The sequence below is a fragment of the Lytechinus pictus genome, chromosome 10 (genome assembly GCF_037042905.1).
Source record: "Lytechinus pictus isolate F3 Inbred chromosome 10, Lp3.0, whole genome shotgun sequence".
Lineage (NCBI taxonomy): Eukaryota > Metazoa > Echinodermata > Echinoidea > Temnopleuroida > Toxopneustidae > Lytechinus > Lytechinus pictus.
Genome location: NC_087254.1, coordinates 16,650,706 through 16,674,141, shown reverse-complemented (window position 1 = coordinate 16,674,141; position 23,436 = coordinate 16,650,706). Strand labels below are relative to the sequence as shown.

At 35.9% G+C, this 23,436-nt stretch overlaps 2 protein-coding genes across 2 annotated transcripts in view; both read left to right on the top strand.

The window, feature by feature from the left end:
* Positions 1–514: 514 nt before the first annotated feature.
* Positions 515–4,088, top strand: LOC129270247 (uncharacterized). Its single transcript, XM_054907647.2, has one exon. The coding sequence runs from the start codon at positions 661–663 to the stop codon at positions 2,125–2,127; it is 1,467 nt and encodes a 488-aa protein (XP_054763622.2). The 5' UTR covers positions 515–660; the 3' UTR covers positions 2,128–4,088.
* A 16,899-nt stretch (positions 4,089–20,987) lies between these two features.
* Positions 20,988–23,436, top strand: part of LOC129270246 (ubiquitin carboxyl-terminal hydrolase 31-like) — a 51,114-nt gene continuing 48,665 nt past the window's right edge. The window contains exons 1-2 of the mRNA XM_064106036.1: positions 20,988–21,029; positions 22,026–22,358. Coding sequence (XP_063962106.1) covers positions 20,988–21,029; positions 22,026–22,358 — 375 coding nt within the window. The remainder of the gene's footprint in view (positions 21,030–22,025; positions 22,359–23,436) is intronic.

Here is a 23,436-nt window from a genome sequence, read left to right as displayed (position 1 = left end):
ATTCTATTCTATTCTGTTCTATTCTACTCTATTCTATACTATTTCATTCCATTCCATTTCACTCTATTCCATTCCATATTCCATTCTATTCTGTTCTGTTCTATTGTACTTTATTCTATACTATTTCATTCCATTCCATTTCATTTTATTCTATTCTATTATGTTCTGTTATGTTCTGTTCTGTGACTGTTCTGTTCTATTCTACTTGTGGTTTATATGGTTTCACTCTCATTGAATATAATTTTATTCTAAAAAAGTATATTAAGTATATGATTTTAAGTTGATGAGAATCGTGTTATTTTTTGTTAAAACAAATTATATTAATCATTTTGGGATTAAAGAGTGATCGTGGTGAAACAAAAATAAAATAAACAACAGGAGCAAGAGTAGGAAGAAATAGTAATGGCCTGCATGAAACTATTAGCAATCTCCTTTCAAAATTTACTTCCTTGACTTGGAAAACAGAAACAGCACCATCTACGTGCATTGACAGCGCAGGTCCACAGATTCGCTATTAAATTGTTAGTTCAATTTGAAAGGACGACTGCAGCTATTGATGGTCAATGAGATCGAAGTTGGACGGAGATGAACTCCTGCTATTAAAGGCTATTAAACCAGAATTAGAGAATATGATCCAGTGACTGAAAGACTATCTGCAAAATGGCATACAGTCACAGGCCAATCTATGGCCGATCTTCTTCTGATGCAGCGCTGAACTTCTCCATCACCGAATCTCAGAATGGACCCGGCTTCAACAGCAGGAGTAACGGGAGCGTACCGGCTGCTATGCGGGCAGCCTACGCTGAGGCAAGTAGAGAGCCCGGGTCGACGAGGATCAGCAGGAGCGGAGAGGAGTTTCTTTATCAGAATGGGTCATCGAGATTTGAGCATCAGCATCAATATCGTGAGGATTATACATTACCAAGGAATACCACAAGACGTCAAGCTAGAGGCCAGGTCAGTAGGGAATCAAACCTTGATGAAGAACTTTGGAAACGTAAAACTGCCAGTTTGCCACGATCAAAAGGAAAGCAGCAGAGGGGTACATTTCATTCACCGAGTGATAAGGGAGATGGATATTCATCAAGACCAGCGTACAATCGTCAAAACAGTGCAGGAGATAGCCTTCATTATAGTCATAAATCTAGGGAAGATATCTACTTGTGTCAGAATCAAAGAACTGACGCTCATCATTCTGTTGTTAGAGCATCAAGTTTTCAGTTCGGATCTGATATTGATTATGCTTATCGTGCAAACATGAATGTCCAACGTTCACAAACTATTGCATCAAATTCAAAGTCAAGGACATTGCAGACAGAAAGTAGAGGCACGTCAGTGCACCGTAGCAATAGTCCTGTGGATGATGAGAGGTTTCGAGGCTACAGTGTGGGTTCGAGGGGATCGAGTCCTCGTCCAAACATCCGACGCGCAAACTCCCATGGCAGCACGCATAAGGTGGGCGTAGGTAATGATGCTGGGGATCAGAGCCAGAATACTTCTTTCTCCTCATCAGTTGGAAGTCCTGGTAAAAAGAAACTGTCCCGAAAGCCTTCTTTTAAAGCATTTGGTTCGCTTATCCAAAAGATGGTGCGGCAGATCGGGAGTATGGAAGAAGGAAAAGGGCCCAACATTCAAGATGGATCGTCGGGAAGCAGCATCGTGAATGGGAACACTGATGGCCATCATCCTACTTCCCCACCTTGCAGCCCAGTCCTTCTCCATGGACGCGTCCCGGGGCTGTCTGGTCTCCGTAACCATGGCAACACTTGTTTCATGAATGCCATTGTCCAATGTCTGAGCAATACGGACGTTCTGGCAGAATACTTTGTGTTGGAGCAATATAGAGGGGATCTCTCACATTCCAAGAAACTAAGCAAAAAGTTTGGAACCAAAGGAGAAGTGACAGAGCAGTTGGCCGTTCTCCTGAAAGCTATCTGGAGTTGCAAATATTCACCTCATCATACTACGGAATTCAAGCGAATAGTGGCGCGACATGGCAGTCAGTACAGAGGAAATGACCAGCATGATGCACAAGAATTTCTTATTTGGCTTCTTGACAAAGTCCATGAAGACCTCAACAGTGCAAAGAAGAAATACAAACAACTAAAGGTATGGAATACGGCATGAGAATGCTTTTTTGATATTTTCATCCTTGTTCATATCTTTGATTAAAAATTTGTTTTCATCTTGGGAGTAGGCCTAATTCTTTATCATCAATATTCCTATATTGCTATAATTTTCATTATTTGTATTGATTACCGGTATTGGTGTATCATGATTGGCTTGTATACATGTAATTAAAACAGAGTTATCCTTAATGTTTTTGAGCAGCATTGCCATCATCAGATATCATTCATCATCATCATCATTATCTTCATCATCATTATCTTCATCATCTTTATCTTCATCTTCATCATCATTATCTCCTCCACCACCACAACCACAACCTCCAACACCACAATGCTTGTTTATGGATTGGATACTTATGAATGTTTCACCATCAATTATGTTACCAACATCATTTTTGTTAAATTTTGTTTTCATGATTTTTGTTAAGATTATTTTGTACTTTTCATCATATTCATGGTGCTCATTACCATGAATGATGATGATGATCATCATCATCATCATCATCATCTTCATCATTACCACAATCACAATCATCATCATCACCACCACCACCACAACGCACCACCACCATCATCACCATCATCTTCATCATCATCATTCATGACAATCATCATCATCACCACTATCTTCATTATCATGACCACAATCATCATCATCATCATTACCATATCATCCTCATCATTATTACCATCATCATTATCATCTTCCTCCTCCTATACATCATCATTAGGCCTACAACCATCATTGTCGTCATCATCGTCACCTTCTTCACCATCATAATTAGGCCTACTCATCAGTCATCAGTATTACTGAGTCAAAGTGATACAATTTTAGCTTCTCAACCCACACCCAAGTAACAAAAAGCTTTAATGTTCAAGGCCACATATTCCCATGGAGCCTATTATAGAGATGGAATGCATTCAGATGTGGACATTTATTAAAGACCACCTGGTGCTTTAATTTCTCTATGATAGATCTTCATACTTCTTCTGTATTCATGCTTAATACCATTGTACCACCTACTGGCAGACTGACATGAGAAAAAAAGGTCTCTGGGGAAAAGTCTTTATGTACATTTTTGATAGTCATCATCAGTACATAGTTGTGCTATGTTACTGAAAGAATCGAAAGAAATTAGCCATCAATATTTTATACATTGTATATAATTTGGAGGTCATGTCACTTTTTCTGACCCAAATATGCACATACATGTAAATGCTCAAATAGCGATGGCTTGAAATGTTCTTGTCTTTAGAATTGATGGGGGTGGGGGTGGGGTGTGGGGGCAGGTCACAGAGTGTGACATGATGCTGTTTGAAATTCTTGCAATCAAATCGTAAGTGCTGTGCTGCAAAACTCTGAGACATGAAGAGATGAACAGATAATGAAACGGGGAAGAAACATGCAACATACAATTATAAAGATATTGTCCTTTGATAACAAACTGAAACCCTTCTTGCAATGTTTTACATCATATCACACTTTCAAGAGAAAATACGTAACCAGCCATCCCCCCAAACAAACAGTAAGTTGCCAAAAATTAATTTGGAGATTTGTAATGAGATTGAAAATGCACATTCTAAGCTTTGATATTTAAATTCTTAAAATTTATCAACAATACCCACACACAAGTACTCAATTGAATTCGGAAGAATTCTGGACAAGCTTAAAAAAATGCAGTGAAAAAAAAGGATTTAAAGTTGGGGTTCACTCAAGCATGAGATGTGCACACTGTGTAATCTCCATGAAATTTCCAAGCAGTCCACAAACTATAGTGTTAAAATGGTACTCCAAGCTGAAAATAATCACACCCTCTTTTGTTCTTTTGTATTTTATTATATGGAATTAGGTTTATACAAACATTTCCTTAAAGAATAAAAAATATTGGAATAACAACTGATTATTAAAGTGCATTTGATATTCATTGCTGCAATCATTACAAGGGAGACAATCATTCACACATGAAAAAAATGAAACAATTATGACTTCATGTAATAACATAAGAAAATGGAAAGTGGGATGTGACATCATCAGCCCATCTAATGAATGTTCAAGACGACTTGCATATAACTGTTTTCACAATATATTGCTAAACTTTAATATTCAATAATTGTTTAATATAAGATTTTGATTAAATTTTCAGCATTTTGCTGTTAAATTTACTCTACTTAGTAATTGTTTAAAATAAAAATGTTCAGCCCTGAGCATCCCTTTTTAAGACACTCTTTTATTTGTCTTTTATCCAACTTTACAACTTGAAGAAAAAAATACAGCATTTATAAAGAAGTAATTTTCTATTGAAAGCCCACTCAAGATCGCTTCCTACATGTACATGAAGACTGCTTTAAGCATCCCCATTACATGTTGTACATGTATGTACAGTATGTTAAAACTAGTTTCCAACTGAACTGGTTTTCACTATATAGTAGTTATAGGATTAAGATGAGAATGGAGTCATAGTAAATTTAGAATGTAGGCTACTCTTAGAATCAAGTTTCATTTTGACAGCACCTTGTATGTCAAAACTGATTCATGAGCAATGCATTATTAATTATGGAAACAACCTAAAATGTTATTCTGTGTATTCTGACGTATTGAGACTAGAAGTCACTAGAGCTCTGCATGAAGACTATAGTAGAATGGTAGAATCTGCATTTTTATTTCAGAAATAAATGGACAGTCTTCCTTTAATTGTGAAAGGGCAAGTCCACCCTAGTATAAAGTTGATTCTACATACATGTAATAAAGAGGAAAAATCAAACTAGTATGCTAAAATTTTCATTTTGGCATACTATGCTAAAATTTTCATTTTGACAGCACCTTGTATGTCAAAACTGATTCATGAGCAATGCATTATTAATTATGGAAACAAACAACCTAAAATGTTATTCTGTGTATTCTGACGTATTGAGACTAGAAGTCACTAGAGCTCTGCATGAAGACTATAGTAGAATGGTAGAATCTGCATTTTTATTTCAGAAATGAATGGACAGTCTTCCTTTAATTGTGAAAGGGCAAGTCCACCCTAGTATAAAGTTGATTCTACATACATGTAATAAAGAGGAAAAATCAAACTAGTATGCTAAAATTTTCATCAAAGTCAAATGTGAAATAATGATCTTGTGATGTTTTAAACTTTTGCTTCATTGTGCAAGAAAGTTACACACACATCCTAGTCAGTATGCAAATGAGGAAACCCATGATATCCACCAGGGTTAGGCTCAGTTACAAGGTAATTGATCAATTATGTAATTAATTATTTTTTTTTTTAGTAATTGTAATTGTATTTAAAATTTTGAAAGGGAAAGTAATTGTAATTGTAATTGAAAAAATGTAATTTACTTACTGTCAATTAATTTGATTACATTCAATTAATTTACAAACTTACTTAATTTATGATTTAATTTCATGACTTTTTCATGTCAACTGCTTCAGCTTCAAAGAGTGTAATAGGCAGAATCCGTGCTCTTTAATATAAACCTTCATTTTGTCAGTTTCTCTGTAACTTAGAATTATGTTGAAATAAGTACTAACCTTAGTACATACAAAATACAAATATATTTCATTTATTACTTTTGTAGAAAGTAATTGAAATTGTAGCTGACGAAAGTAATTGATATTTGTAATTGAAAAAAAAGGAATTTGATTGAAAAGTAATTGTTATTGAACATTTCTTCAATTACGTAATTGTAATTGAAGAAAGTAATTGAGCCCAACGCTGTAATCCACTCACTATTAATACAAAATTGTTATACAAATGTACAATAAGTTTTCCTTGTATACATGTAATATGAAACAATGTTTGATTTCTCCATGAATATAGTTGCCATTGTTGCAACCTATTGGTAATCATAAAAAGAACACTTCCTTATTTCTGTAAAAAATGAAAAATTGCATATTTAATTTTAAGTGAGTGACATCATCGACTCTGGAATTTGTTTTGCTTTTAAGTTCTGTTTTGTGCAAACTTTGTGGCGAAAATTTAAAATTTACTTTCTTTTTTAATATCCAATTAACAATGAAATTTTTAGCATCAATTACATGTATACCTGCTTGATTATTCTCTTTTTATTCAAAACCACTTTTTGTTGGGGTGAAATAACAGAAACATATAGATGTGAATTGCTTCTTTTAAAAATGAAACACATGTGGGTTGAACTTGTCTCTCTCTATGTTGGCCGTAAAGATTATTTTTAAGCTACTCATATACATGTATGCATAACAGTAGTTTACACTGTATACCGGTAGAACTCATTGATGACGGAAGGACAGCACAAGCAATCTCACACATTACTCGTACACAGTTCAAATGTGATCACATGATGTATTTCTATTGTACATGTATGTTGGGCAGGTTCTACTCATGTGTCTTCAGAAAACCGTGCTTAATCAGACAAGAATGTTATCACGATACATGCTCATTCTCAGGTGACATGATCATGTGACACTTTCACAACAGAGAAAAGGTGCTAATATGAGAAACGTGAGGAGAGTGACACCTTGCGTGCCAAGCCGACGACGGCAGCACCGAGCGCCCTGTGCGTGGGGTGCATCATTGTGATGTGAACTAGATTGCGAATGAGATATGGCTGGGAGTGTAATAATAAAAAATCTGTAATATTACACCTGCGTTATTTTGATATTGCACAATATTGCTTTCATTCATACTTGCTTGAAGCTGTGTGAGATTCAGTATCAGATCGACTGCAGAAAGGCTATACAGTATTAATTACATTGAATGAAAGTCATGCACTTTTTGTATCTTTGTCAGCTTTTGCAAATGAATTACTAACAAAAATTTAACTTGATATATTTAATGAAAATTATGAGTGGATTTATGGAAATGTCATGAGGTTGATAGGCCTATTCATTTTGATTGACCAATAGAAGTAAAATGAAAATGTCTTGACTGTCTACATACATGTAGGCATGTAAACATAGAAATGTCGCAAAATAATTCCATATATCTTTCAGATAAATGTAGAACTCTCTTTTGACAATAACAAACTTTTCAGGGGTTTTTCGTCATTAGGATAATGAATAGCATTTGGCTGATATCCAATGCAGTGGTCATTATTGCTGATTGCAATTATTCATCATTGTAAGTGCCTTCAATATCAATTCAATAATATAGCAAGACAAAAATAACAACATGGAACCATAAACAATATATGAAGAAAGCAAATTGAAAATAATCTGAAACTGCTAATATTGTAAATTTAGTTAAACCAAACAAGTACATGTATTTCACACAGTACCGGTACATAAAAACAACAATAAAATAAAGTTAAATTCATAACTCTTTAATATTCTTTAATGGATATTCATTAAACCTCACCATTATTTTTCATCACTTTTTTTATTGAAACCAAACTATCGTCTGGGTGAACATCCCCTTTAATTATTTGTTACTTTTACTTTCATGAATTAGGCTATTTAAAAATGTATACCCATTACCAACTCCTATGCTGTCAGAAGACATTATTTTTTCTTTCAACACAGTCAATCCATCCCTTTAAAACAATACAATAACAATGCAAAATGAAAATTTATGTGTTTCTACATACATTTATGTAAATATCTGAATCTGAAATGTCAGCTGCTGCCAAATGTTGAAGCTGTACTTAGCTACATGTACATGTATGCATCAGTCACTCGATTTAATTCAAAGGCTATTAATGAAAGTGTGTCCATTGTTTAGTGTTTTAAAGGGTCTTTGTGTACAGACTACAAATGTGCCAGGTGCTGGTTGGCAGTGAACCTCTCACATTGCTACACGCTGCCTGCATGGAAGTGAAATGTACATTTAAAAAAATTATGGAATAAATGGAATATTGAAAAATGAAAATTATCTGCTGCAATTAAAGAGCTTAAACCGAGTAGTGAAGGTCTGGAATTTACATACTGTACTTGTACTTAATAGGCCCTATACTACAAATACAACATCCATGCAGTGTAAAATGTAAGATACATGTAGTGGTTTATTATCAAATCTGTAATTGCAATATTGTATAATTCAAACAAAAGAAACATAGAAAGTGAGAGAGTGACATCATCAACTCTCTCTTAATTTGCATGTCACATGATCCGATTTTGATGTTGTCAGTTTAGTTTGTTTGTTGGATTTTCTCTATTGATTGAATTCAACTTTTTTTTTTCTGGGGCGGACTCTATGCACAGGACTAGGGTCTGACATATGTGTGGCTTAGGATGTACATCTTTGTTGTATCAGGCATTCATGAGGAAGTTGTCCTGGATTGACCTCGGTTGACGAATTGTTTATGTTGTCCTGGAGTGACCTCGGTTGTCAACTTGTTTTATGACCCTGTCTGCCAAAAACAAGCATTACTGTAGAAAATAAATTATCTCTCCTACATTGTTGTTGAATTAGTTTTTAACAGTGCTCTTATTCAAATGAATAAATACTGTATATGTGCCAATCAAAATTATCTTACATCATTATAAATGTTTATTTTTGTTATTTCAGTGGATAAGGCCTTATAGGCATTCCTGCCACAAGCCTCAGCTTTTAGGGTATACGCCTTCTTCTTTATTAAACCCAACATGTATTAATGTTTACGAAAAATGTAATGAAATGTTTGTTTGAATTGAATATTAATACTGACCAGCAGTTGCCAAAGCGTGCATTCAAACACCACAAAATAATTCCATACGCCTGATAGTACTTCGCAACATCCTTCCAAAGGAATTTCGATTAGAACGATGATGAGAAAGGGTCAAGAACACATTTTCTAAGTCTTTATTTTCTCAAAATACAAAAAAATATGGTAAAAATAGCCAATCATTGTAAATTTTCGCACTTTTCACACAGAAAAGACATATTCAGTATTATAGTGCCATTGTAAAGTTACCAAAAACAGTGCTGTTGAGAGGGGTGCGATCCAAAGCTGATATCTAGAAAAAGAAATTGGATCTCTGCAAATATGTTAGATCATTATTTTTGTAGGGATATTTGTGGAAGTTTGATGAATTGTCAGAAAATACTGTGTTTGATATGATTTGATTTTATGAAAAGTGTTTTGTACGCTTGTAGCTATACAATCCACCACCATACTAGATGTGCACTCTTAAAAATACCACCCAAAATAATAGGTGATCTGCATACATTATGGCAGACCACATAATGATTAGTTATTTGTAGGTCATTGTAAAAAATACTGGTAATGACTCTGTTTTTTCGCATTTTGCAGTCTGTTGGATGGTGGTATAGTAGATTTTGACCATGATTTTAAAGCCTCTCTTGGGAAATTATTGCTCACTACATCTCCTCGTGAATTTAAATTACTTCCTATTTTGTGTCAGCGGAGGTAATAATACACAATTGCCAGTGAGTAAAGTGGGTAAGCTCCTGTGCCATGTCATACAAGGAGTCACGATTGATCCAATCAGTCACAACTATGGCCAGCAATGTCAACATCCAAAATGCATGTTTGTTCAAAAAATATTTTCTAGATATGATGTTGAGTAATACATTCATCGTTTTCTTGGAAATTCAGTGTGCTTTTTTTTTTTGCTTACAAAGGACATTGTGCAAATTTCCTGGAAATTCTTTTTAATGTCATTGTTGGATTTCCATATGCATGTACATATAGTTTAGGTTGATCGGATCAATCGTAACTCTTTGTAAGGCAGGGCCCAGGGCCCCCGTCTTACAAAGACTTACAATTGATCTGATCAATCGCAACTATGGACGGCCAGCAACGTCAACATGCATTATTCATGTTTGTTCAGAAAATTTACTAACTATGATGTATATTCATTCATTCATTTTTTTCTTGAAAAGTCACTGTGCTTCTCTTTGTTTACAAAGGATATTGTGCAAATTTTATAGAAAAAATTATGACACCGATGGATTTCCATAGAGTTACGATTGATTGGATTAATCGTAACTCTTTGTAAGACGGGGCCCTGATCTACATGTATGTAGAGCGATCTTTCAGCTCTATATATGTAGGTCATTGGCATAAAAGTGTTTAATAATAGGTCAGGGAAAAATCTACCTGCTATAAATAAATCCTTTAATGCTTTATTGTTTTGTCTGATAAAAATGTCCATATCAATTTTATATGTATTGGGTTTACTCTTTATCTCCATATACATGTATTCCCCAAAAATGCAACATTCATTTTCCTTTTTTGAATTCTGGTTTTGATAATTGCCTTTATGCCACAAACCTCACCATCCACATTTAATGAAAATAAACACATGCGAAGGACCATCAGGTCCTGACTAGGAATATTCATAGACTTATAATCTACGACACCTGTGTGTGTGGTGCATGCAAGATACTACCTGTATCACTGAGGCTGTTCTCACTCAGTTCCTTAAACTAGTTTAGTGGAAACTAGTTTAGTGGAAACTAGTTTAACGCTAAGTGAGAACGGTCGAAGCGCTCTTGGAAGCGCTCTTCCAAACCAGTTTGGAAGACCACCTCGCGATGTAGTTTTCAAGATCGCTTCGCATCGGAAAAGTGGTTTTAGCGTCAGTGAGGACACAACCGTTCTTCGGGAAGCGATCTTCGCACATTTTGAGCGCGCTACTCCACACGACAGGTGTAGAATGCCTATGCTGCGGTTTCGAATTTCGCGCGAAACGTGTCTCCCCACTGAGAGCGTTTCCATAGCAACAAGAGCGCTATACGTGAAGTGATTTTGAAAACCACTTTCGTGTGATCAAGTGAGAACGCTAGCAAAGCGATCTTCCAAACTGGCTTTCTGAACCGGTTCCCAGTAAACTAGTTTTAGGAACGTAGTGAGAACAGCCTCACTGACCTTCTATGAAGAGGCCGTTGGATTCATGGCCATCCATCGCTAGTTTGCTGTATCATGAAAAAAAAACTAGAGCTGTGACCTCTTCAGATAAGAAAAAATAATATTGTGCAGGCCTATGTGGATGAGGCATATTTCTCCTTTTTTTTTTTTTTTTGGGGGGGGCTACTTTTTGAAACCCTCTGCCTATATAAATGTTCTATATTGAATAAGCTATAACATTGCAGTGAATGTGGGTTTTTAGGGCCCTTTTTTAATTTCTCGGGCTCTTTTTTAGTATTAGGTCAACACTTTTTGCTTGATTTGGAGAGAGAAACAATGTTGAACTAGATAGTATTTGATAAAAAGATGAGAAACATGTTCCTGCTTAAGTGGAAAACAACAAATACAATAAAAATGTGATAAACAAAGGTATTTAAAGACTGGAAATAAAAAAGAAATCCCATACCACTTTAATATAAAATGCATATTTTATTTACATTTGGTTTAAAAACATGAATTTTCAATATATGATTCCATTTTCCAAGGTCCAAGGAACTGAACTGAGTATGTTTATAATCAAACAATGTAGTTACGTAAATTTACAATAACAACCAAACAAATAACAGCAGCAAATATAGAAATATATGTAGAAAAAGTCAAGAGTGAATAGATACAATAGATGAGAGATGGATTTAAAAACATTATTGTGGATACAGACTAGAGCTATGTACACATTTCATCATTGCCAGTAGTTATTGTTTTTTACCTGTACAGAATCATGGTATTACAACATTTCAGTATAGCACATTCTCTTCTACCTTCTAGCTACAGTTTGTATGTCAGAAAATAACAAAAGCCCCCTCCATTATCAGGCATGTATCCATGAGGCAAAGCGTGAATGCCCCACTTTCTTGCTTGTCTTTTTTTCTTAATTAAATGGGAAATTCTCTCTGTAAGAGGTGATATCAGTTCTATTGCTTGCCAATTAATTTTTAAAGTGCCCCCTTCTGTTAAATCTTGGATCTGCCCACCTTACTTTTTCCACACTCTCAAAACAAATCAGTCAAATTGACCAGATCCATAGTCAGCTGGGTGCAATGTCTAGTCACATTTCTGACATATATTCTAGTCAGAAATATTTCTGTTCTAGTAAATATGACTAGAATAGCAGTTGCACCCATCTGACCTGATAAACTAATCATTTTGACTGATTTGTTTTGAGAGTGCTGAACTCCCAACATACAAGCCCTAGAAGAGATGAGTGTAAGACCACGTTCTCATTATCGACCTTAAACAAGACACCGTTCTCACTACCTTCCTAAAACTAGTTTAATGTGTAGTGAGAACAGTCGAAGCGATCTTGGAAGCGATCTTCCAAACCGGTTCAGAAAACCACCTCACGATGTAGTTTTCAAGATCGCTTTGCATCATGAAACTGGTTTAAGCGCAAGTGAGGACACAACCGTTCTTCGGGAAGCGATCTTCGCACATGTTGTGTGCAGAATGCCTACGCTGCGGTTTCAAATTTCGCGCGAAACGGAGAGCGTACCCATAGCAACAAGATCGATTTCTGTGTAGTAGCCGTAAAGTGGTTTTGAAAACCACTTTTGGGGTGATCAAATGGAAATGCTAGCAAAGCAATCTTCCAAACCGGTTTCCTTTCCTGGACCGGTTTTCAGTAAACTAGTTTATTAGGATTGTAATGAGAACGGTGTCCTAGGGACAGGATTTATCTGACAAGACACAGCAGTAGGGAATACACGGATGATTTAGCAATGTGCAGTGACAGAGCAGCAGCAGGTAGCGCTCATTTCATTTGCGAACTTGACACGGATGGTATAGGGATAACTCAATAAAATTACCATGTTTCCCTGCCGATATTACAGCCTCCCTTGCCTGTTATGAAGTGGTTGCAACATGATTCTGATGCTAACAAAACCTGTACACAGTTTGAAAAAAAATGCTTTTTAATTTTTTTTATACAATGCAGTAAACTACCGGTATATGAACCTTACAGTAGTTGGTTAGGGTTTACTAAGGGTGAATTAAATCTTAATTTCACAACTATGGAAAGCCAGCAATGTCAACATCTAAAATGCATGTTTCTTTTAACCATTTTCAAGATATGATGTATACTCATACATTGACATCCTTGTCTTGACAATTCATTGTGCTCCTCTTTGTTTAAGGACATTGTGGAAATTTCCTCTAGGAAAAATTATGGCAATTACAGACATCCATATAGTTGATGCTGATTGGATCAATCACATCCCTCTGTAAGATGGGACCCTGGACTACATGTACTAAATGTACTTGAATCCCAGCCATGGCATAAGTTCCTTCAGCAAAAATTTTATCCACATTGTGTTGCACTCAACCCAGGTGAGGTGAATGGGTGACCGGCAGGATTAATTCCTTGAATGCATGAGCACTGAAAGGCAGCTCGAGCTAAAGCCGGGGTAATAATAATTCTGACAACGCACCTCGGAATAGAATATTTCTAGATAGATGGCGCTATATAAATGCCCATTATTATGTACTGTAAACTTGTGTTCAAGCAAGTATTAACCTTTTTGCGTATTTTTTTAGTATTTAACACGTACATGTATTTAGTGATTACAAGGCTGCATTCTCGTACATTGAAAATATCTTTCGTTTTAAATGAAAACTCAACAAGTTGAACTTTCTTCACTGGACCCAATGATTTATATGCTTATAAATTTACAATATACACAACTGTATGCTGGCCAGAAGTTCAGAACACTTAAATTCTTGGGATTTGCACACAATAACAGAATATTCAGTAGTTTTCAGTTTATAAAGTCATCCGTATACAATTTGCACTGAGCAGCATTAGACACAACCTACCCAATGGCCCCTCTCTTCCATCGCCTATATTGAGATTACCACACGTCTTTATTGCAATGTAACCAATACCCCTTAAGTTTGCCATCCACCCATCCACATCATTTCTTGTTGACCCTCGATGAGATAGGCAAACCCATCCTGAGAATCCTAACAGTCCAATATCTCAGGCACGGTGGGAGAGCGGCATGTACAGTGAGCATGCCATCACAGATTTTATTTAGGGGGGGAGGGGAGGGAGGGCTACATCGCCCTCAGCCCACATACCTTTCTTGTATTTTTTTCTGATGCAGTAGTATAGATGATGGTTCTGAAGCAGCCCCCAAAAAAAAAATTATATATATTCAGGGACTACTTTTCACAACTTTTGTTCTTAACATTGGATTAGCTTTTAACATTGCAATGAAAAATGGGATTTTCCAGGGCTCCTTTTTGAGTTTCAAGGCTCTTTTGAACATTTCGGGGGCTAAAGCTAAATCGCCCCTAGCCCCTGTGCAATGTTTCCCTCCCCCCCATAAAAATGATGAAAAAAAGATATTAAAACTGTGGTTTAACTGATGTACAAATACATGTAAACAGTGTTTAAAACATTTATACAATTCTGTTTAATGTTTGAACCTTAGGCTACAACAGTTGTTTAAACAGTTTTAAAAAGGGTTTAAAACCTTTAAACATCAAAGCTTAATTATTCATATTTGATTTTTTAATATTAAAGGACAAGTCCACCCCAACAAAAAGTTGACTTGAATAAAAAGAGAAAAATCCAACAAGCAAAACACTTTAAAATTTCATCAAAATCGGATGTAAAATAAGAAAGTTATGACATTTTAAAGTTTTGCTTAATTTCATAAAACAGTATTATGCATATCCTGGTTGGTATGCAAATGAGGAGACTGATGACGTCATCTACTCACTGTTTCTTTTGTATTTATTACATAAAATATGAATATTCTAATTTTCTCCTCATTGTCAACACAGCAAAAAACTGCGGTGTTAACCGGTGTACATAGAGGACCACACCAGTGATTTTACACCGGTGTTAAATTGACTGTTAGTTTAGCTTAGCACCTATAGGTGTTATTGCAACACCTTTGGTTGTTACATGTACACTCTTTGGTGTTATATTCAATCTCTAGGGTGTAATTTTAACACCAGAGGGTGTGGTCCTCTATTAACACCCATTGGTGTCAGTTTTAACACCACAGTTTTTACAGTGAAGTAAAACAATGATTGATTCCTCCATGAACATGTGGAATTAGCATTGCTTGATACAATATGATTCCGTCAAGTTGGTCCCTATCGTCAAATCTGTAAAAAATGAAATATTGTATTTTAGTTCAAACAATAAAAAACAAAAGAAATAGTGAGTGAAGGACATCATCAACAGTTTCATTTGCATGTCACTGAGTTGTGCATATCACTGTTTTGTGAAAAATAAGTGAAACTTTAAAATGCCATAATTTTCTTATTTTACATCGGATTTTGATGAAATTTTGAGCGTTATGCTAGTTTGATTTTTCTCTATTAATTCAAATCAACATTTTTCTGGGGTGGACTTGACCTTTAAGGAAGGTTACTGTTAAACAACTGCTGTAAGATTCACATAGTTAAACAGCGTTGTATAAAGTTTTAAACAATGCTTTTCCTATGTAGAGGACAATACAAGTCATTTTATTTCAATCTTCAATTTACAGTGTTAGATTGTACAACACCATGGGTGTAATTTTAAGGTTACAACACATTTTGATTGTTACTTTTACACTCTATGGTGTTGTGTTCAATCTCTAGGGGGTAAATTTTAACACCTCAGGGTGGAGCTTTAGGAAGACCAACTACACGTAGTGTTGGTTTTAATACCCCAATTTTATGATCAACCAAATTGTTCAAATTGTCATTAATACTCCTTTCTTGTGATTTTTTTTTCAAATGTCATTTTTGAGCAATTGAGTCTGAAGGGAAATATTATAGTGAGTGCTACCATATTAGATACCCAGTAAAATGTTATTAAAATTTTATACACTGCTGTTACAATACGAACCTGACAGTAGTTGTTCAACAGTTTAAACAAAAGTGCTGAATTTATTGACAACTAAATATTACAAATTAAACTTTGTTGTTTGCATCAATCGCAACACTTTGTAAGACAGGGCCCTGATTTCCTGTAATGATGCATGGTCAATACATTGTACATCTAGAGTAGATGTGGACACACTCAGTGTTCTCTTCTTGGATGAAAAATACTCGCATAATTTCAAGTGAAATTAAGAGCACATCTACATCTACATTGTACATGTATTTGATTAATTGGTGGATAGTTTTTGTGCTCCATTAAAAGACCAGTTTTTCTTGTTTTGAAAAAAATTAAAAAGAAAACATTTTCTATTTTGACAACCCAAACTATTTGACCTTATTGGGGAAAATAAAAACCTCAAAAAGATGCTCAAATTTCACATTCCACATGCTCACATGATAACAAAGATTTCCCATCTATTTTCCTACAAAACTTTCCTTTTTTATTGTTTTGATAATAGTTTGAAAGTATCAAGAAAATGAAGAATAGTCCCATTTTGACTTTTCTAGACTTTAGAAAGTCAAAAAGGGGCCTAAGCTTTCGATCCTAGCAGAATCTTCGTCGGAGGCAAAATGACTTCTTTTTTTTTCTAGACTTTGAAAGATCATTTTCAGTTGATGTCACACCCAGTCTACTTTACATGTACATGAAAGTCTTCATGTGGGACTACAATATTGTACTTAAATTTCATTGTAGTTTTGGGGAAGATTTTTTTTTTATCCCCTGTCTGGTTTATAAATAGGTAAAACATTTTAATGTAATTTTTGTTTACACTATTAGTAGGAATCATTGATACAAGGTTTGAATGAAACGACTAGGAATTATTGATACAAGGTTCTGAATGAAACGACTACTACATGCTTGAAGTGAAAATATGGGGGATTTTATCAATGAATAATAGATAGATTCTTCATCAGTGAAATCCATTAGTGATTTGGACAAAATTGAATTTTCCCCCATTGAACTTCTCTCGGAAGCGGTGGAGCACCATAGTCGATGGGAAATCTGCATTGATCCGTTCCAATGCATTGTGATACATTTTTATTATGCGATTATGGACAGTCGCATGGATGGATTGAGAGCATTTATGGAATACTATTACCCAGTCTATTGAATAAATATTGAATAGGATGCTGTAAGTGGAGTTGTGTGAAAGTGTTCTCTTTAAAAAGAGATTTTGTAGTATACTGTCAGAAATGGAAACATAGTCTTCATATTTTACATGAAATTACTCTGCATGTACATTTTTTTTACAGGGAAAAAAATTATAATAGATTTAAACCACAGGGTTTTTTTTTTTGGGGGGGGGGGATTTTGTCTCCGAAAATAAAAAAAGAGCCTCCGAAAATCCCATCTACTGCTATGTTACAGTTGATTCAATTTTGTAGAAATAACCTCGTATTTTCTGATCAGAAAATACCTGGAACTGAAACCACCTCTTGATTCAGAGGTTTGAGGTTCACATCTTTCTTATGGTGACATTAAAGATGTAAATAATCATATCTGAGTGATACACATCTGGAAAAAAACTAAATTACACACACTCGCTTCTTGGTCTGTGTGAGGTGTACAGAAGGTATGCTTAAAACTTGATAAGTGTAACCATGAGGTCAGTTTGATTAGTATTTTTTGAGAGAGGGAGAAAAAGGGAGAGAGAGAGAGAGAGAAATGGGATTAATAAAAGGAGAGAGAGGGAGCAAGAGATGAAGAAATAGAGCATGTACACTGTAGAGCACGAAAGGGAAAGAATGGATGATAGAAAGGGAGTAGTTTGCAGGCACAGAACCTTGGTTTTCACAATTTGTACAGTGCATAATGCAGAGTCTGAATTAGTGAGACTACTCTGTAAATGCAAAGGAGCTAATGTGGTCCCTTTTAGAGCATGGACCTACTAGTCCATGCTCAGAGTGAGATGAGGTACGAGTCCTGATGGAGTGAGATTTCCGTCTTTCAATATTGAATTTTCACCTCTTTTGGAGTGAAAGTGAAAAACAGATGTATACTTTCACTCCTAATAAGGTGAAAACTCACTCTTGAAAGACCGAAATCTCACTCCATCACGACTGGTCCCTCATCTCAGTCTGAGAGGAGCGTGATTTAGGGACCATATTAGCTCCTTTGCAATTTACAGAGTAGATTCACTACTGTGTCTGGCTGACTCAGAGTCTTTGGAATCTAGTCTTCACTCTAGACCTGTTATTGGTTGAAGTGTCAAATATAAACTCTCAGACTAGAAAGGGAGTATGCTTTTAGAATCTAGAATCATATAATATTCTTAAGGTATGGAGAGAAAAAAAATGTCTTGGCAAAGGAATAATTTTCCTTTTACCTAAGAAGAGGAAGGCTCTAGTACAGTCCTATTAGACCCCTGTTACATCTAGAAAATCAGTTACCTCGGGTAAGAAAGAAATCAGATGTAAACATCCCAAACCAACCTAGGGATACCTTTTAGCGGACCTACCTGAGACCACCTCAAGAGGTAGTCTCGGGCAGGCCCAGGTCCATCGAATCGCAGATGTAAACGCAAACCTACCTCGACCCTGTCTTGGTCTGTTTGCCAGCTGTCGCAAATTATGTCATAGCGCGCAAATTTTCAGATAAAGGAGAGAGGGAAAGTGTGAAGAGCGAGAAGAAGAAGAAAAAAATGGAAGAGAAAGGAGAAGCAGGAGGAGGAGAAGAAAAGGAAGAAGAAGGAGAAGAAGATGAATATAAGAGAAGAAGAAGGAGAAGCAGGAGGAGAAGAAGAAAAGGAAGAAAAAGAGGAAAGAGAAGAATTGGTAGTGGAATACAAAGTATCTTGAATAAGATAATATTGCATTAAAGGCATAAAATTTAGTTCTGTACAATAATCCAAAATGCTAAATGAGTGATTTTATCATTTGCTTTATAGGAGACTTATTGTAATTTAACATTTGATTTGAGAGAAGACAATAAACTGATAAAAATATGTAGCTCGACCCGTCCGTCCATCCGCGATGCGTAGAGATGCTGTGATGTAAAACAGGCACATTTACAGACCTGGTGGGTGTTTCATAAAGCTGTTCAAAAGATACGAATGACTTTATGCAAGACTGGTGATCCTTTCTTGTGCTATGTGATATCCCTATGTAATTGATTTATGACCTAAGAACATGTTCCAGTGGTGCGTAAAGCTGTTCGTAACTTTACGAACAGCTTTATGAAACACCCACCTGGTCCGTTCGCGAAGCTAATCCACTTTCTCATCAAGGTTGGAACTGGACTTGAGCCGGCCCCAGGCCACCGATTTCCAGATGTAACAGGGGTCTTAACACAAAGACTTTTGTGTAGCATTCTTTTAAAATGGCAATCCTAGGGAAATCGTTCCCTGCTTTAACAGAGATATACAGGTGCTTGTACATTGTATTTGATAACAAAATGAAATTGAGGTTGCATTTTATTTTTAATTAAGAATATTCCTCCTTGCCCTCTGGTCGTCAAATAATAATAATTACATGTACACACTATATGTACCTGGGAAAGTCAATACATGGATACAGTATGCCCATGATGTCCAATCTTAATCATACCAATAGCGTACGAGAATCCTTTACTTCAAGGTCATACACCCATCTGTTAATTTTCATCTGATAGGTAAAGATAAATTCCAGTTGTGGGAACGATCTCAAAATGACATTTTACAGAATTTAATATAATGATCACCAAAGTGTCTGTTTGTATGAATAAAAAATATGTGCCAAAGCATTCTGGAAGAAATTGTTTAATTGCTGAGAAATAAGCAAAATAAGCGCGGATTCGGTCACTTACGTCGGGTCTTTATTCCAGCAATAATAATACACTGTCCCACGTGTGCCTATCTGTGTTGGCGATCTTCAGTGTGATCGTTTTTTAGCTAGATATTATGATTTCACAAAGTTCAGTTTATGTAACTGTACCAGATCTAGATCCACGATGATATATCAACACTTTACCTTGGTTTTACAGACTTTCTCACGAAATCAGTGTTTTACTGCAACTACGTTCATTTAGCTTTAATACTTGAAGGTGTGAGTACGCCAGAGTGGATGGTGTTCCATTGTATAGCATCTATAGCTAAATGTGTGAAGGTCAAAGGCAACTACATGGGTATAATGTAGGGGCTATTGATTGTTTTTGAAGTACAAAAGATCAGCCACGGGAGGGGGCAATCATGTAACTGACCAATCAGGAGTGTTTTTTGGCTGGATGCAGCTCTCCCAATAAACCAATATAGAATTGATATTATTGTGATATCAGTAGTTTGAAGAGAATGGGGGGGGGCTTGATTTAATTCCTCAACATTGGTTTTAAAGTATGTCAAAGATTTTTTTTATCTATATGATGATGGTAGAAGTTAACCTTTATTTGAAAGACATTCCTAAAAATTATTGCTCTCTATATATCTTTACCTGCATTTAGCTATATACGGTACTTACATGTACAGCTAGTGGAGTCAAATTTTACATTTTACTCTAATTCGTTTATAATGGCAAAGGAAAGAGTTCTATGAGCTACATGTATCTGCACTACATATTTTTTAGAGAAATTAGTAGTATATTTTATTTGTGCGCTATGAAAATATTGAACTGTTTTCTTTTCATTTCTGCTTCTTTTGATTGTACTTTGGACCAGAAATAAAGAATTATCAATCATATTATTTGAAGGGAAAAAATATTATTTTTTTGCAAGGTTGCATTTGGTATTAGAGCAATCCTTGCTGGAAAATTGCCATTTCTTTTTGTGTCAGTTCATGGTGAATTAACTTCTTTGAATCATTCATCATAGAGTGGTTTTCAATTAGATCCTCCATCATCGTTGTCTAGCTCATAGGCACAAGCCCCCGATTTTTTTAAAAAAGATATGAATTTGGTATGAATTTTAAGCCTACTGCAGGTTATATGGAAGTTTGTACCATGTAGGCTGACTTGACAGCGCAAGAAGTTAGAACTTGTTTGAGACTTTTTCCAAGACCTGCTTGTTAATACAATAAGCATGCCAATCAGAGTCTGCGCAGGCAGACTAATTATGTGTCTGCTATTAAAAGATGGAAGGTATTATCTTTGTTCACCTTTGTAGAAAAGAGTATTTCCTTTTCTTTTCACTGCCAAGAAGCCCCTGGGGATTTTTCCATTCTTTATCTCTCCTCTGACAGCATGTCAAAGCAATTTGAAGGTGAATTGTCAAGTTGTGGCCAGGTATTGAGAGAAATACAAGAAGTTATTCATAATAACTCCATAATAAATGCTGAGGAGAGCTGTATACATGTATAATTCAATATTCTGAGTACTGGGATAACAATATGACATACATGTATGCAGTTGTATTATCACAAGGAAGTGGGCATGGTGGCTCAGTGGATGAGGGTCTGCCTCATGGAAAGGGTTGCGGGTTCGATCCCTGGCTGAGTCATACCAAAGACTATGTATAATTCTGAGCACTTGAATAACATGGCATAATGCATTATCACATGAAACTGGGCATGAGGGCTCGATGGTAGTACACCTGCCTCATGAAAGGGGTGTGTGGGTTTGATCCCTGACCAAGTCATACCAAAGACTTTGATAACGGAACCTTATTCCTCCCTGCCAGGTGCTAGGTGTATTAGAATGGAGAGGGGGTAATAATAATGTAGGGCTGGCTAGAAGAGTAACAAAGATACATGTGCGGCCTACATAGCATCTAGCTGGGAAAATAAGAACAATAATATCATTACTATTATTATGTTATTGACAACAAATTCACATATTAGTGATATTCTGCACCGTCATATTGCTTTTGTACAGTTATAAGATAAAACAAAAGAAATATTCATATTTTTATAAACAAATGGTAGATGGATTTCACACGAAGTCCGTTTGTGCTTAATACCTCAGTCCCATTTGCTCGTTTTAACATTTTTTGTAACAGCTACATGTAGGTTGTTTGAATAAAAATGAATAAAACAGCTGTTTTCGACTCGCCGCAGAGCCGTCGTAGAGCAAATGTGACTGAGCTATTGATATGCACAGTTGCAAGAAATACATGTCTTTACTGTTCTTCATTTAAAATGTGTGAGGGATAGAGTTCTACAATAGTGCGCTGCAAAGCTGTTACTACGATCAAATCATGAAAATCTGTTAAACTGCAAAGTGGTACCTTTATCTAAGAAATACTTTTCAATGAACTAAATTCTTATTCCTTTTCACCACCAGAATGGACAGAACAAAAGTGACGAGCTGATGGCAGCGGAATCCCTGGCCAACCACATGAGGCGCAACAACAGCTTCGTCCAGGATCTCTTCCAGGCGCAGTATCGGTCCTCCTTGACCTGCCCTCACTGTGGCAGGCAGAGCAATACCTTTGACCCCTTTCTGTGTGTGTCACTGCCCATTCCGCAGAGGACAACCAGAGTGGTCATTGTAGTCGTCATCTATGCTGATAGGGATCCCAGGGTGGTCAGGTTTGGCATTGTCCTGGAGACCTCCGGGAGTGTAGCCGATCTGAGGTCCAACATTGCTAGTAACTGCAGTATAGCAGTCACAAGGGTAAGAAGATTACTATCTAAATCCTTTTTTCTTCATAATCAAAGGCCGCTTTCACAAAGAATTTACAAAGAAAACTTTGGCATTTTCAAAACAATAACCATAACTAATTATTGGCTCAGCAGCCATTCAAAGTCATGATCAGTGGTAAAATGTACTACTGTTCATGGCAACGTCGATAGCGTTAGTCCCTTTAGAATGGGTCCCAGGTGTCTAGAAGGTACACTAAAAACTTCAAAGGTAGTGGGTACCACAAGCCATTTGCACCATAAGTACAATAAACTCAAATTAATCGCTTGATGGGAAAAGTTAAGCTTCAGACATGCTAATCAGGCTGGCATGAACATACGTACATGTACAGCATTTTTCCAAGCTACACATAATATTGTAATGCTAAATTTATTGGCTCATACATGCACATTTGGAACCATAATTCTGCCGTCTATCTAGTCTTGTCTGCAGACTTCAACAATACCGTACTCCTTTTAACTCAACCATCTGTACAATGTACAAAGCCTGCCAGTCTCTAAAAATCATCTGTTCTGTTTTTGTCAGGTATTCAACTTCGGAGGTTTATTCTATATTCGACACCTTTTGTATCCATTGTATTGAAAAATGTAGTAATAAATTTATAAATAAGTCCATTTTCCTGCCTCCTTATTAAATGTAGATCTCTTTACAAAGCAAATTTCATTAAAAAAAGGTATGATTGATGCAAATATACAAGCATTGATGATTATTCAGTAGTTAATTTGCTCAGTTTACCCTAAACAATTCTGAATCCATTTCAGACCCAATGTCACAATCTAATTGGATCATCATTAGCGAGTGCATCCATGGAAAAATAAGCGAGTTCTTGATTGCATTTCCTGATTCTCATTGAAAATACAATGTACATCACAATGATCACCTCCCTACAGGAAGATGGAAAGATTTGATTGCAGCTAGTTATTTCTGCAATTATACGGGAATTGTCAATTTGTAGTTAGTTGTTTATAGAGGGATGGGCGAGTGAGATGCTGCTAGACTATAAATGTGAGCCTCAGCATGCAATCTTAAACAAGCATATGAGACCCCATCT

What these genes read in the sequence shown, in the direction of transcription:
- LOC129270247 (XM_054907647.2), top strand. Translation starts at nt 661, where the DNA reads ATGGCATACAGTCACAGGCCAATCTATGGCCGATCTTCTTCTGATGCA.